This window comes from Nomascus leucogenys, chromosome 13, assembly GCF_006542625.1.
Source record: "Nomascus leucogenys isolate Asia chromosome 13, Asia_NLE_v1, whole genome shotgun sequence".
NCBI classification, from domain to species: domain Eukaryota; kingdom Metazoa; phylum Chordata; class Mammalia; order Primates; family Hylobatidae; genus Nomascus; species Nomascus leucogenys.
Genome location: NC_044393.1, coordinates 99574071 through 99588726, shown reverse-complemented (window position 1 = coordinate 99588726; position 14656 = coordinate 99574071). Strand labels below are relative to the sequence as shown.

The following is a 14656-nucleotide window of genomic DNA, read 5'->3' as shown; positions in this document are numbered from 1 at the left end:
GCTTGGCTACGGAAGAGTGAGATCTCTCTCCATCTTCGCCATCTCTTAGGGGAGAGATCGTGATGCAGATCACGTTCCAGTTTAAAGTTTATTCAATAATAACATTGTTTTCTTTTCCTTCTACCTTTGTGGAGAAGTTTTCTGGGTTGGCCGGAGATTTTGTTTTTAATTTTATGTCCCCACCAGGGCCCAGGTCCAGAGAGAAACATTGGAATGTGTGGCTTGGCAAGTAAGGGAGCCAGAGGAGGCAGCCGGGCGGCGTCCCTGGGGAAGACCGTCCCCGGGTTCAAGGGTGACATGCAGGTTCTGGTTCGTGCCCTGTCTCCTTTCGAAAACCTCCCACAGCAGAGGCAAGGTCACCCCTCTGCCCCAAGAATCACATAACCTCTCTTCGTGGGCCTCAGTGTCTCATCTGTGAAATGGTCATAAAAATACACCGTTTGAGGGAAGAGCAGCCCAAACTCCTCCCTCCCCTCCAGCAGAAGCTGCTGTGGAGCACCTGTCCCCCTCTCCTTTGATCTCAGAGCCTGTCCCCCACCACCCCAGCCATCTGAGTCATGAGTCCCATGTTCCCAGCTCATCTCCCCAACCGTTTGGGGGCTGCACATCCTGTGGGCTCCATGTTCGCTCTGCTCACTCCACAATCTCTGAGCCTCTGCTGTCTGCCAAGTGCTTCGTTCTGGGCCCTGGGGAACTCTCCCTCCGCGGTGGGGCTGCTTTGTGCTGTAAACTGATCCTGGGCGTCCAGGGTGGCTCGGTTGGTGCAGCAGAGAGGCAAGGGGCAGAGCACTGTGCTCCCAGCTCAGGGCAGCGTGGGTCACCTGGGCACCCTAGGCAGGATCTTCAAGGAGAGAGGGACCCAGGGAGGGAGAGTGCCAGGGAGGGAGGCAGGCAGGAAGAAAGCGGGAGGAGAGGGAGGCCTGACCCGGCCTGGCGTTTTGTGGGGTGTGGGGGGGTGCATCAGGGGCTGGGTGAGTTGGAGCCGGAGGTCTAAGGTGGGGACCTGGGAGCTCAGACCAGAGCAGCCAGGGGAGGGGCGGTCAAGGGCTGTCTATCTGTCCGGGGAAGCTTGGGTTGCATCCTCGTGGAGACAAGTTGGCACCAAGGCGAGACTACCTGCAGCCAGGTGAGAAAGGGGAGTGGGCTGGGGAGCTCGGAACAGGCCTTGGGAGGGAGGGAGATGGGCCTGAGGGCTGCGGGGCAGCGCAGGGGAAGAATGGTCGGAGGGCTGGAGAGACACCTCCCCTCCTCCCCCCACCACTCCAGGGTAGGGCAGGGACAGCCGCGGGCCGGGCGCGAGGGCTTAGGGAGGGAGAAGGCCTGGGAGCAAACGCGGAGAGCACACGGAGACCCCGGGCAGGGCGGGCTGAACTCGCGGTGGCACAGGGTGGCCGCGGCGGGTCCCAACAGCCTGGTGGCCCCTCGGGCTTAGCACACCCGACAGCACTAATGCGCCGGGGCCGGCCCAGCAAATCTTTTGTCCGGGGAGGCGCTGAGTCAGAAGGGCGCTGCCCGGTATAAACGGGGACCCGCGGACGGGGCGGGGCGCACAATGGCGCAGCGCTCGGGGAAGGTGAGTGCGTCCCTCAACCCCAAGGAAACCGGGTGGGACCCCGCCTTCGCCCACTGTGCTAGGGGATGCAGAAGGGTGCACACTGTTGATGGTGACAAATCCAAGGGAAGCTGGTTTAATTTCTTAATAAAATGGGGTGGCCTCGCTATTGGCCTGGGGCCTCTCTGCTGTGGGTGGATAGGAAGGTCTCCATCTCCGCTCCTTCCTTCTGGGGTTCCAACCCCTCGCCCCGCAGTCAGGAGCGGGGAGGGTGGTCAGAATCCCTGGGGCTTCCTGTGGCGGGGGAGGTGGGGAAGGCTTGGCTTGTCCCACAGCCCTCCGCCCCACTGCTGCGGCTTCTTTGCCCAAGGCTGGTCCTTGTGGCTTTTCCTTCCTCAGGGTCTCTTCAGGGACACTTAGGGCTGGTTCTCTGAAAAATGTTGAAATTTGAGGGAGCCCCGAATCCCTTTGGTGCCCAGGCCTCCCCGAAGGTCTCAGGCGCCCTCTACCAGCCGTGCCTAGTGCAGGAAGGACCGGAGACCTGGCCCTCCCCCTCTGCAGTGCCCCTAGCCTAGCCACTCCCATGAAGCCTTTGGTCTCCAAGGCCACATTCCAGAGTGTCTGGGGGTGACTGTGTTGCTGTATGAGTCTGCATGGGCCAAGTGATGCTTCAGTAACAAAGGGCCCCAGTAACTCTGGGGTGCAGAACACCGGGGTGTCTGCCTCCTTTCTGGTGAAAGCATGTGGCCACGCCTGACTCCAAGGGGCCTGGAAGGGCAATTCTCATGTTCCTTTGAGTGAACTGGAGACACTGGTGAGGCACAAACGACCATAGTGATAGGGAACATCACTGCACTCTGACGGACCCCTTCTAGGGCCACAGTTCTTGAAACCCAAAGAGTTACTGAATGGTTGGGATTTTAGGTTCCACAGCAGGAAAGGAGTCTGGGGGATTGTTATTGCTTCACTTTGTTTTGTTTTGGGACAAGGACAACCTGTGAGTGCCACGTAGCTATAGGACACGATGTCTGAACTCCCACCAGGGTGATGGAGCTCCAGATCTGGTACATGCCTGCTACCCAAAGGTGCGACCTACAAAACAGAGAGACAGGGTGGCACGTATAAGCCCTCTTTTGAGAACATTAATCCTGAGCCAGGCCCTGACGTGGCTTTGGCCGATTCAGCCTCTCCAGTGAAGAAGGCCCAATCCCAGGAAGCTGACTTTCTGCAAAATATATGTTGGGTTACCATGAGAGGGTTGTGGGCGAAGTTTCTTCTTTTGAAAACACCTCCTTGGCCGGGCGTGGTGGCTCACGCTTGTAATCTCAGCACTTTGGGAGGCCGAGGTGGGCGGATCACGAGGTCAGGAGGTGGAGACCATGATGAAACCCCGTCTCTACTAAAAATACAAAAAAAAAAAATTAGCCGGGCGTGGTAGCGGGCGCCTGTAGTCCCAGCTACTCGGAGAGGCTGAGGCAGGAGAATGGCATGAACCCGGGAGGCGGAGCTTGCAGTGAGCCGAGATCGCGCCACTGCACTCCAGCCTGGACGACAGAGCGAGACTCCGTCTCAAAAAAAAAAGAAAACACCTCCTTTAATGTTATTATCGGCTTCATGTTTTAAGAATTAAAAAATGAGTTAAAAATGCAGTGGAAGTTGAAAACAGCCCGTTTTGAAATGGGCACCTAGACAAAGGGGAAACCCCTGTCCCCAAACCGCTGCTGAAATTTGTCTGCCCCACTGTGAGCGCCTAAGGGTGGGGAGGAACAGGAGCTGTGTATGGCATCAGCCTGGCAGCTGTTCATTCTTTTGCCCAATTGGCAAATAGCGTTGGGCACCTACTGTGTGCAGCAGGTCTGGGCTTTTGGGGGCCTGGGAGTAGGGGTTCCGTCCAGGGTGTTGGGACTCAGATGCCAGCCTCCAACACTGACGGAGAGAAGACCCTGACCCTGAGCTCTGTAACCTGCCCTTTCTAGATCACTCTCTATGAGGGCAAGCACTTCACGGGGCGGAAGCTGGAGGCCTTCGGGGACTGTGACAACTTCCAGGACCGGGGCTTTATGAACTGAGTGAACTCCATCCGCGTGGAGGGCGGAGCCTGGGTCTGCTTCAATCACCCCAACTTCCGGGGCCAGCAGTTCATCTTGGAGCACAGCGACTACCCCGACTTCTTCCGCTGGAACAGCCACAGTGCCCACATGGACTCCTGTCGGCCTGTAGGAATGGTGAGTGGGCCCGTCCACCGAGGGCTGAGTCTTCCTGCTGGAGGGACCAAGGGTCAGCCCTGGCAGACAGTGGCAAGGAATCGGGGAGTGTGGGCCTCCCAGCTTTAAAGTCTGTAAGACTGAGGCAGCTATACCCAGAGCCACCTGCTGGCATGAGGTGAGTAGGTGGGGGGCCAAGTTGCTGGGAACCGAGCGGGAGTGGCCCTGAGTTTTCATACAGGTATCAATAAACCACTTGAAGTTTCGGATCCAAAAATCTAGCTGCATTTTCCATTTAAAGTGCTGTTGAAATCGTCCAAATGTAGATTTCCAGCCAGATAGGGGACACTCAGCCAATGGGAGGCCGATTTGGGCCTAGTGTGGCCACTGGTACAGGTGGTCTTATAGCACATTCTGGAGCCTTCCATGCTCCGGTCTTGGAATGGCTGATGGAGAAAGCTGAAGAATCACCCGCCTGTCAGGGGAAAATTGGGGGGCAGGTCCCTTGGAATCACACAGGTAGCTGCCGCCCAAGAGGTGTGTGCAGGGAGGGCAGACGAGGGGTATTGGCTCCCCCGTGGTGAAGGACTGTTTCTGTCCAGCTGCTCCTAGGGTGGGATTTAAGCAAGGCTGTTCCCCCAGGTCATGGGTACTCACTGACCTGCTGTGAGCTCTGGAGCTTCAGGTGGGAAGTGGCGGACTCCTGAGCCTGGGGGTGCGCGTCTCTCATCACAGAGAGTCTCGCTTATGTCTGCTGAGGACCCTCCCCTGACGCCTGGGCTGGGCGGTTCTGGTGAACATCTGAGGAACCCCAGAAAAGGGGCCTTTGTGTGGTGCCCCCTCTCTTTTCTGTATCAGTTGCAAAACCAGCTGGCTTTGGCATCTCAAACTGTAAGAATGCTTTCTTAGTATTTCTTCCAGGCTGTGGTACATTTGGAAAAAAGAAATTTAAATGGTTGGCCCTGGACCCTGCATAATGCTATTTATACGAAAAATATCCGTGGTATCTTGCGAACTGCTGTTCTCCTCAGAGCTATCCTGGGGCCAGCTGTGACGCAGACCAGGCCCTGCCGGCTTCTGAGCCAGGCAGGGGCTGGCCCTCCTCTGCCTTTTGGAAATGCGGGAATCATGTAGGGAGACGTGCTGAGCCTAGGGGATGATGATGTCAAGGCCAGCAGGGGTTTCAGCACATGAGATCTGGTATTTGTTTTAGATTTTTGGCTTTATGTTTTACTAAAAGGTTCTATTACAGTTTTAAAATGTTATCATTTGAAGGCTTGCCTGTGGGCTGCGGCCCAGGGGTGGAGAACAGAACCGGGAGTGTGTTGGTGTGACCAGGGCAGGAGCCCCCCAGGCTGAGCACCCAGAGGGAGCCCCGTGACCCCAGCCCTGGTTTGAGTGTGACAGCTGGCCTCCGGTCAGTTTGGCCCTCTTTGGACCTCAGATTTTCTAGTTGTAGAAAGAGGAGCTTGGACCAGCTCAGTGGCTTGGAACATTTGTAGAGTAATAGAACCCTTTCTTCCAACCACATCTCGTGTGAAAGAACAAATAGAAGTGCGGGGTTGAAGTGTGTGGGGCGGGGGTGCCCAGTGCCCTGGGTACCTCCTAATTCCTTCCTGCACGGGGCTCCTGTTTCTGGGAGAGGGGAATTCACAGCAACCTCCTTCTTTCCTTCTTTTTTGCTTGGTCTTGGAGCACGGGGAACATTTCCGCCTAGAAATCTTCGAGGGTTGCAACTTCACGGACCAGTGCCTGGAGTTCCTGGAGGACTGCCCCTTCCTCCAGAGTAGGGGCTGGGCCAAGAACTGCGTGAACGCCATCAAGGTGTACGGGGATGGAGCGTGAGTACAGGCCACGTGGCCACACCCCGAGGCCCAGCTAGGCCCTTCAGCACCAGGCGTGGGAGGCTGCCTGCCACGCAGGGGTGGTGGGTGGGGTGGGAATGAGACCTCCCGCAGTGGGCAGCGTGTCCCTGGCCCCACAGGCCCTCTCCCTTCCTCAGCTGCCTCACCTGCCGCAGTCAAGCAGTGGGGAGCTTCCCCTGTGGCCCAGAAGGGCCTCAGAGAGGGACCCTGGGCCCCAGAGGCACCCTGAGACCTTCCCTCTAGGGCCTCAGTCCAGGAACAGAGGTAGGAGAATGCATCGAAAGCTGCACGGTTCTCTGCGATTGATCTGATACAAGAGGCCGCCTTTGGTTTTCTTGAGCCGGGGGACACCTGCTTACCAAGGGATCCCCCAGGGCCTTATGGGCTGGAAAAGCCACAGTGGGCTCACCTGCTCTGAGAAGGGTGGACCAGCCCACCCTGCCCCGCGCCTACCCAGCAGAGCTGACCCCTGAACCGGGCCTCTCTGCAAACCCCCACCACCCTGGCCTCTGGCGGGAGATGGACTTTGGGGTGGCTCACTTCTGGACACAGAGTAGCTGGGAGGATTTTGCCCAGACCCAGACGGGTTTGTCTGCCCCACACTTGGGTTTCCTCCTGGTCAACCAAGGGCAGCCTGCATGCCCCCTCCTGCCCTCCCGCACACTCCCCTTTTGCAACTACCCTCTGAGCACCTTCAAGTTGGCCATCTATTTTCATTGTCCAGCCCACACCTCTAGGTCAGGTAGATATTATCGCCCCCGTTCTACAAAGGGCAAGCTGAGACTCAGAAGGCTGACTGCCCAGCCGCCCCATGGGAGTGGCACAGCTGAGACTGCAGCCAAGCCTGTGTCTGTCCCTGTTCCAGAGCTGGCCGCTTTCCCAGGCCTCAGTCCCCTCCCCTCAGGCCAAGAGCCCCTCACACAGGTTCCAGTTGGCCGTGCATGGTTCTGGCTCCTATCGAAGCAACTGAGAAACAATTTGCCTTCTATACCCCAGAGGTTCAAGGCCAGGGAGCTGCGGAGGGGATGCAGGGGGCAGAGGGACTGCAGGGAGACAGAGACTGAGCCGAGGCACAGCTGGGCACAGGTGGCACCCCATGTCCGTGGGCTCCCACTGCACAGCAAAAATATCCCCCCACGATTGTGTCTATGCTGAATATGTACATTATTTCCTGAAAGATACTGTACAACTATTTACATAGCATTTATGTTGGATCAGGTGTCATAGGTAATCTAGAGACGATTTCAAGTCCAGTAAGTCCTCACTTAACATTGTGGGTGGGTTCTTGGAAACTGTGACTTTCAGTGAAACGATGTATGGCAGGTCCTCAAATATATGGTCTTGTTCAATGTGGATTCATTATAAGATTGATGAGGGGAGAAATGGCTTTGTTATATATCGTGTGCTTAAAGCCGCGGTTCCCAAGAACCTACTGACGGTGTTAAGGGAGGACTTACTACATGTGGGAGGATACGTGTGGGTTATATGCAAATACAATGCCATTTTATATCAGGAACTTGAGCATCCTCGGATTTTGATATCCAGGGGAGGTCCTGGAACCAAGGGTGTACATCCCACCTTTCCCCAGTGGCCTGATGTTGGCCCCCTTCCTGCTGTTTCTGTCACTCTAGCTAGCTCCAGGATTCCATTTTACGAAATTGCATTTTGCCCTAAATTGGTGGCACCTGGAGCCCAGGGGTGGCATTCCAAAACAAGAATTTGCCCTGGAAAACTTGCTGGTTAAATTGCGTCTTGTAAGGCCCAAGTCACGCCTTTGCATGGAGGATGTCCTGGGGCCCTAGACGCAATCCCCCCGGCCCTCCCCCAACACCCAGGGGCTTGTTGAGAATGAAGGTGGGGAAGGTGGAGGCTGATATTTCTCTGACTGAGGGGCACACAATCCCCACTGTCCCTGCGAGGAGCCAGCCATCGGGATCCTAGGTGGGGGACCCAGGAGCTCAGCCTTTGCTGCCTAAGACTGTTACTCTTACACAAATGTAAGCCCTTGTCAAGGAGGTAACGCCCCCAGGTCCCCTGGATCTGGAGGGGACACTGCTAGGAGGCCTTTCCTGGGGTCTGGGGAGTGGGCGAGGCAGGGCCCCTCCACCACCTCCCGCTGCCAAGACTCCGTCTCTCATGACCCAGCCCCTCAGACCCACGTCCTGGTGGGCTCTCGGAGGGAAATGCACTGGCATTCTGCCCCCACCCACCCTCACCTGGGGAAGGGCACGGTGCTGATGTGGGCAGGACAGGCCCCTGCCCTTTCCTCTTTCTGCCTCCTCCCAGTAGCCACAGCCAGCACAGGGAGGGGAGGATGGGCGGTTCCCTGTCCCCTCCTTTTGGGGGTGGCCCAGGACATGGCTTGGGGCATTTCTTGCCCATCACAGGGTAAGAAAGGACCAGCTGACTCCCTGAGGTGCCTATGAGGCCCCAGCTCTGGCATAGGTGTGGGGTGGGAAAGCTGCAGGTGTGAGGGGCATGGACACAGGGGCCCTGAGGGTGGGGACCAGGCCTGCCTTGAGTCCCCCAGCAGGTGCTCCAGGCTGGCTCACACCCTCTGCCTCTCTCTCTTCCTTCCTGGCCCCAACCCTCGAGGCGGCAGACTGTGCCAGGCACCGTGACAAGCCTCACTCATCTCAGAGATGGCGAGGGAAGGACAGGGTCGGGCCAGCCCCTGCTCCGAGCCATCCTGAGGTGTCTTCCTTGGACCACACGCCCCTTCCCAGGCAGAGGCCACTATCCTGGACCTCCAGTCTCTTCCTCCTGGTCCCCCGTTCCCTCCCCACCACACCTTCCTGCTTTTCTAGGCTGGGCCCACAGCTTCCTGGGTGATGAAGGGCTGTGTTCTCTCCTGCCCCCACCAGCCCCAGGTCCTCCAGGCTCCGTAAAGACTTGTCCTGACTGTTTCTGCTCTCTGGGTTGTTGGTGGCTGTCCCAGTGGTGTGCAGAAGGGGAGGAGGACAGGAAGGGGCCCCGCTTGGGACTCCCCGACCCTCCTCTGTGCCCTGCAGGCTCCTCTGTGCAACTGCACCCCCACAGCCCATTTCCTCTGCAGGGGAGGCCCCATGAGGGCAAGGAGGGGGCAGGAACCGTGTCATGTGACCGTGGAACCTTTGGTACCTGACACGGTGTTGAGCACACATGTGGGAACCTGCTGGCATTCACTGAATGAACGGTGCCCTCTGTGCCAGGCCCCCCGCCAGGTGCTGGGGGCACTGTCTGTGCAAGGTGGTCCTTATCAGGGAACAGGAGTGTGTGGGGCGTGCAGTGATGGCGGGAGTGCATCCTTGCCAAGGACGGCTGAAATGCAGTGGTGCGATCTCGGCTCACTGCAACCTCCACCTCCCCGGTTCAAGCAATTATCTTGCCTCAGTCTCCCGAGTAGCTGGGATTACAGGTGCCCACCACCACGCCCAGCTAATTTTTGTATTTTTAGTAGAGAGGGGGTTTCACCGCGTTGGCCAGGCTGCTCTCCAACTCCTGACTGCAAGAGATCTGCCCACCTCGGCCTCCCAAAATTCTGGGATTACAGGCCTGAGCCCCCACGCCCGGCCAGAACTGGTCAGTTTTAAAATGTGGACGTTACTGGGCCTGTCCCCACACGTGTCACACCCCAGCACGGACCCCACACAGCACTGGAGAAGGAAATAAAAGCAGAGGTGGGCGCCGTGGGTGCCTTCGTGTAGCCCAGAGTGAAGGGGCCACTCGGCCGGGAGGGGTTGCTGGGTGGCCAGGCTGTGCAGGCTCTTCTGTCCAGAGTCCCGGGAAACTTCCTGGCGGCCCCTGATCCCCACTCCCCTGGCCTCCAGGTGGGTCCTACATGAGGAGCCCAACTACCGCGGCCGCATGTACGTGGTGGAGAGGGGCGACTTCCGTGCAGTCGCTCCGCAAGGTGGTCGACTCCTTCTAACCGAGCCCTCCCACCAGGATGGCTGGGCGCAGCTCTGGGGACAGGGGCAGCCCCTTGCGGTCCGACGCAGACCTCAGGACCTTGGGCAATGAAAGTCCTCAAAGCCAATGGGCGGCTTCTGAGTGCTCTCTCGGCAGTGGGCATCCCAGTGCTGGGAGGAGCCGGATGATCCAGGGCGCTTTCCCCGACTCCTGGGGACCCCCTGGGCCAGGGACGGGAGAATGGTGGGGAGAGGTGGTCAGAAGCGATGGGGATGGGGGAGGGCCGGAACCCAGGCTGGCTCAGGACTCCCCAGGCTCGCTTGGGGCTCTGCCTCTCTGTGACTCAGCAAGTTGAGGCTGCCAGGCCATGTGGCCAAAGGCCTAACTCAGGGTCTCTGTGTCTGATCTCTGGGTTTTATCCTCATGGCTAATCTTGGCCTCGGAGTTTTTGAGGGAGACCCCTCTGGAAGGATGGTTTGGACCCAGGGCAGACCCCTCTCCTGCGAGAGAGAAAAAAATTAGTGGTGGTGAGTGTTGGGGTGGGGGCTTAGCTTGAACAGGTGGGCTCTGTGGGAATGAAGGGGCTTTCAGGAAGAAAGGGGCATGGGGCATGTCTGCTGCAGCCGTAGCCCCTGCAGCAGTAGGGCTGGCAGACCCAGAACCGGCGGCCTTGGCTCGGGTCTTCACCTGGTGCAGCTCCAAGTGCCCGCCTGCAGAATTCCTCCATTCCTGGGCCCTCTCCAGGACACTGGGTCCTCCTGTTGGGGTGGGCTTGAATCTAGAGGGGACACCCCACCCCTGTGGGGGAGAGGGGAGGGAGAAGCCTGTCCTGGAAGGAGATACTTGGCCCAGGCAGTGGGATTCCTGGGCATAAGAGGGTCCACGTCCCCAAAAGCATCCCCCCACTCCCTCCGCACCCACGCCTACGCTTCCAACTCACTGGGGAGAGAGGAAAGTTCCCACGATGGGGAACTCTGGTCCCTGGGGGTGGCCCAGGTAACTCCCTGCTGCCGGCAGCCCCCCAGCAGAGTCCTGAATGGAGCCTGCCTGTGAGGAAACCGTAGCCCACCCCAGAAGGAGGCAACAGGTGGAGTGCTCTGAGCTTCTGAGGAGCACGCAGGGGCCCTGGGCGCGAGGTCCCTGAGCATGGGGCTCCTGGACACGGAGACCCCAAAGATGTCCACACGCCCGGTGCCTAGACAAGGCCTGGCTGGATGAGGGGTCAGTGTGGGGCCAGGTGCATGGGTTGGATCACCCACGTGCCCACAGCGTTCTGGCTGTGGATCTGGCTCCTAGTCCGGCCTCTAATCCCCAACTGCGATCCCAGAGGCCCCCCAACCAGCTAGCTCCCGACTGGCCTCTCAGTTCCCGGGTCCTCCTCACCACACATCTTGCTCCAGTTTTCTGAGTAGGTGGAGGGGTTTGGACTGGGGATCAGCCCCTCTAGGCTGGTCGCCCGGCTCAGGACTCCCAGGGAAAGCCCATGAGCCCTGGGTTACTATCTGAGTTGAACTGAGACACACCGACAGGCCTTGGGGGTGATGGATGTACGGCAGGGAGCTCAGGGAGGGAACACAGGGTTCCCGAAGGAAAAACAAAATCTCAGGGGCTGATTCTGCCGCAGAGTGTGGTGGCCTGAGTGTGGTGGGCCAGGGGATGGCTGTCCCATTCCTGGGTGTCCTCCAACCCCTCCCCATCCCTCACTGAGAGAACAATGGAAAAAGAGTCACAATGGGTCACCCAATTCACCCAAGGCAATGCCCCACCAAGACCTGGGTGGCAAAGACAGAGGGGCCCCATGACTGCTGTGGGACCCCCATAGGCTGTCCCATGATGGCCGAGGCCAAATGAAGACATGAAACCACTAGGCAACCGTCCACTCCACCCAGGAAAGGGGAAGGGGCTCCCTGCTGCCATGTGGTAGATGGGTCCACGAAAGGCCTGCTCTGTACCGCTAATGCCCTGGCCCCACCTCCTTTCACCTGCAAACCACAGAGCACGGAGCCCTAGAAGCTTCGGAGCTGAGGACTTCCAGCTGAGCAGCTCTCTTCAATCAGATCAAGGGCCGGAAGAGGCCACCACAAAACCAGCAACAACCCAGCCACCTTTCCTGACTGCAAACCTCTGAGCCTGGAACCGATCGACATGTAAGTGCACCTGCACTGTTTCTGAGCCGGGAGAGTGTTTGTTTAAAATCATGCCCTCAGTTTTCATTTCTCTGCCAGTTTGTTAGGGAGGTGGAGCCTTCTGTGTGGCATATCTGCCAGCGGGAGGCCCTCCCCACCCATGGCAAGGGCCCTGTCTCTTCTGAAACAGCCGTCCAACCCTCCACCCCATGGCCTCCTTGGGCCTTGGCACCCTGCTGGCCTCGGGCCTCCACAATCTCACACCTCTTAGCCCACAGCTGATGTTGGTGATGATGCTGATGAATATTTATAGAGCACTGACTTTATGCCAGGCTCTGTAGTAGCTGGAATCTGTGTAATTTTACTTATCACATACAATAATGCCAAGATGATGATATGCTTATCACCACTGTACAGATGAGGAGATCTAGACACAGACAGGTTAAGCAACTTGCCCAGGGTCACACAGCAGTCAGGACTAAAACCCAGGTCTGGCTGGCTGATTGATCCTTTTTGTTCCTAACCACTCCCCTATAGTGCACCACACATTTGCATATTTAGATATATTTTTGTCATGAATCTGGCGCAAACCCAAAGCCTCTCCAGGCCTCAGACCCTGTTCTGTGAAATGAGCACAATCATATCTGTTGTACCAACTGTATACCCTCGTAAAAGCCAAAGGCGTGACCCATGAGCGGGTGCCATATGAGGGCTGGTTAGTAGTAGGTGACCCAGTAGGTGATGGGGTGGGGAAGCAGGCAGGGGAGTGGCATCACAGGAGAGAAGGTAACTTGGCTGCAAACTCCAACCTGATTCCCACTCCATCCCTCACTAGGATGTGACATTGGAGAAGCCACTGCTATGTGTCTCAGTGTCTTCAGACATACAGCAGTGGTAATCATTCCGCCCCCTCATAGGCAATTAATGCCTGGGGAATGAAATGAGAACCGCAGGCCCCACCGGTTCAGTCCAGGTCCTTGGGAGTCATGGGAAAAACCAGGCCTAGCAGCCCTTCCCATGAGTTCCAGAGGCTTCCCCTGAACTCTTCCTCTCCTCCCCAGCACCAAGGCATAGCAGCACCTCATTAACTGGTGATTTAATGCTTCTCGAATGGGCTTTGTGCTCCTGGGTGACCTCCCCCTCACCCCAGCCCCCTGCTCCCTAATCTGTCAGCAAATCTGCTTTTTGTCTGAAAGAGGAAAAACAAGATTCCCACCAAAGTGCTTGTGGGCAGCTTGTAATTTATCTGAAGTCCGTCCAGGGGTCGATGGACCGAGGGTGAGAGGCCCTCAAGAGCCACACATGCTTCACATATTTCTACCTCCCTCTGTGGTTTTGGAAAGCTGGGACTTTCACAGAGCCATCCCCTCATGTCCTCAGCCCTAGGTCCCCCTGCCCTGCCGGGCCCCCTGCACACTGTTTATCAGGCCCAGTCTGACCACAGGAAAAACATTCCCTTTGAATTCCCCCAGCCACCCCATCCCCCTCGCCAAGAAGTTCCTCTCACCAGCCAAGGGCTGGTCCAAGAAGTCTCTGTTGGCCCCTTCCCCTTCCTGGGCCTCCCTCCTGTGCCCCGAGGTGGCCTGCGCCTGGCGGACTACCGCCTTCTCGGCTGGAGGTTTCTTGGCTCGCCTCTTCACCCCACTGGGTGCCTTAAGAGCAGGGCTGTCCGGCCTCTGTTCCCCCCAGGAAGCCACAGCAGATCTTCAGTCAAAGCCTGTTGGATGAATTTGAGCCCAGGGACGTCAAAAAAAAAAAAAAAAGAAAAGAAAAGAAAAGAAAAAAGAAAAAGACAAACTAACAAAAAACTTGTCGAATGAGACGGTTTTAAAGGTTTAGCTCCAGAGTTTCAGTTTGTGAAGATGACAGAGTTCTGGAGACAGACAGATGGTGCTGACAGCCGCACAACTATGTGTGTGCACTTAATGCCACTCAACCACACACTTCAAATGGTTAGGATGATAAATCGTATGTGTATTTTGCCATAATCGAAAAAAATTAACTCCTTGTTGCTGAGGTGCTCAGGACTGTGGGAGGCAATGTGGGAATGAAGGCCCTCCCTGGATCTCAGGGAACCCTGTGGGTCTCCTGTGCAACCATGCCCCACATTCCCTACCTGAAGAAGCTGTCTGTCACCTGCTTATTGATTACGTGGGTCCCATCGGCTTGGCAGGGCTCTTGGCTGTGGCTGCTGGGGAGCCTGAGATGCAGGAGGAGGAGGTCTTTGTCCTTCAGCAGGGCTCCCTGGAGCGTCCCTGTGGTTGCCTGGGACTAACCCTGCCTTCCGGACCCCCAGGCCTTAGTAGCCCGGGTCTGGGGACAGCAGGAAGGAGTGACTTGGGCAGCCTGCCCTGAATAGCGAGCATTTGTGTAAACAGGCTCCTGGCTTCCTTGCCTGTGGCCAGCCCGCTTTGGAATTGTGATTTAAAGGGTCCTGTGGAGCCCAGCTGGCGTGGGCTGTGCATGGAGGGGTGGCAGCCCTGGACCCAGTCTTGCTGGGGCTGGGGGGCGGGCTGAGCAGGTCAGTGCTGGTAACCCTAGTCCTGGTCCATGCCTTCCCTGGGACCCCCAGGATTGCCCTCCCTGAGCAGGGGCAGGGGCAGGGGCAGAGGGTAGGGCTGGGCTGAGGGCGCGCATTCTCAACCTGAAGAGGGCTCAGCCATGTGTCGGATTGCTCTGGCTAGGGGGCTGAGCAGGTTATAAGGACCCTCTCCACGCACCCTGCCTGGCCCCCAACACCAAGAGAGGGAGTTCTCACCAGTTGGGCTGGATCGTTCCGCGGGCTGAGATGGTCATGCCCTGGGTTCCATTCCCGTAGAGGTAGAGTGTTCAGTTCTAGGTCCCAGGCACAGGGAGCAGGGTGGCATGTCCCCTGCACAGTGTGCCCAGCCTAACCCCCAGCTGCGGCATTCCTAAACTGCACAGACAGACATGCGAGCAGTAGAAATGGGCGCTCCCACCCAGTGGGGCTGCTGAGTAGAAGTCCCTTCATGGGGCTGGTGATGGCCGAGGTGGTGT

The 14656-nt window shown here is 57.6% G+C and overlaps 1 protein-coding gene across 1 annotated transcript; it reads left to right on the top strand.

Moving 5' to 3' along the window:
* The first annotated feature begins 1548 nt into the window (after positions 1 to 1548).
* On the top strand, positions 1549 to 13772 carry CRYGN (crystallin gamma N). The gene is given in 5 exon segments (XM_030826194.1): positions 1549 to 1573; positions 3529 to 3777; positions 5452 to 5597; positions 11508 to 11659; positions 13328 to 13772. Coding segments are annotated over 4 exon segments (549 nt in total). The 5' UTR covers positions 1549 to 1552; the 3' UTR covers positions 11641 to 11659; positions 13328 to 13772.
* Positions 13773 to 14656: the final 884 nt, after the last annotated feature.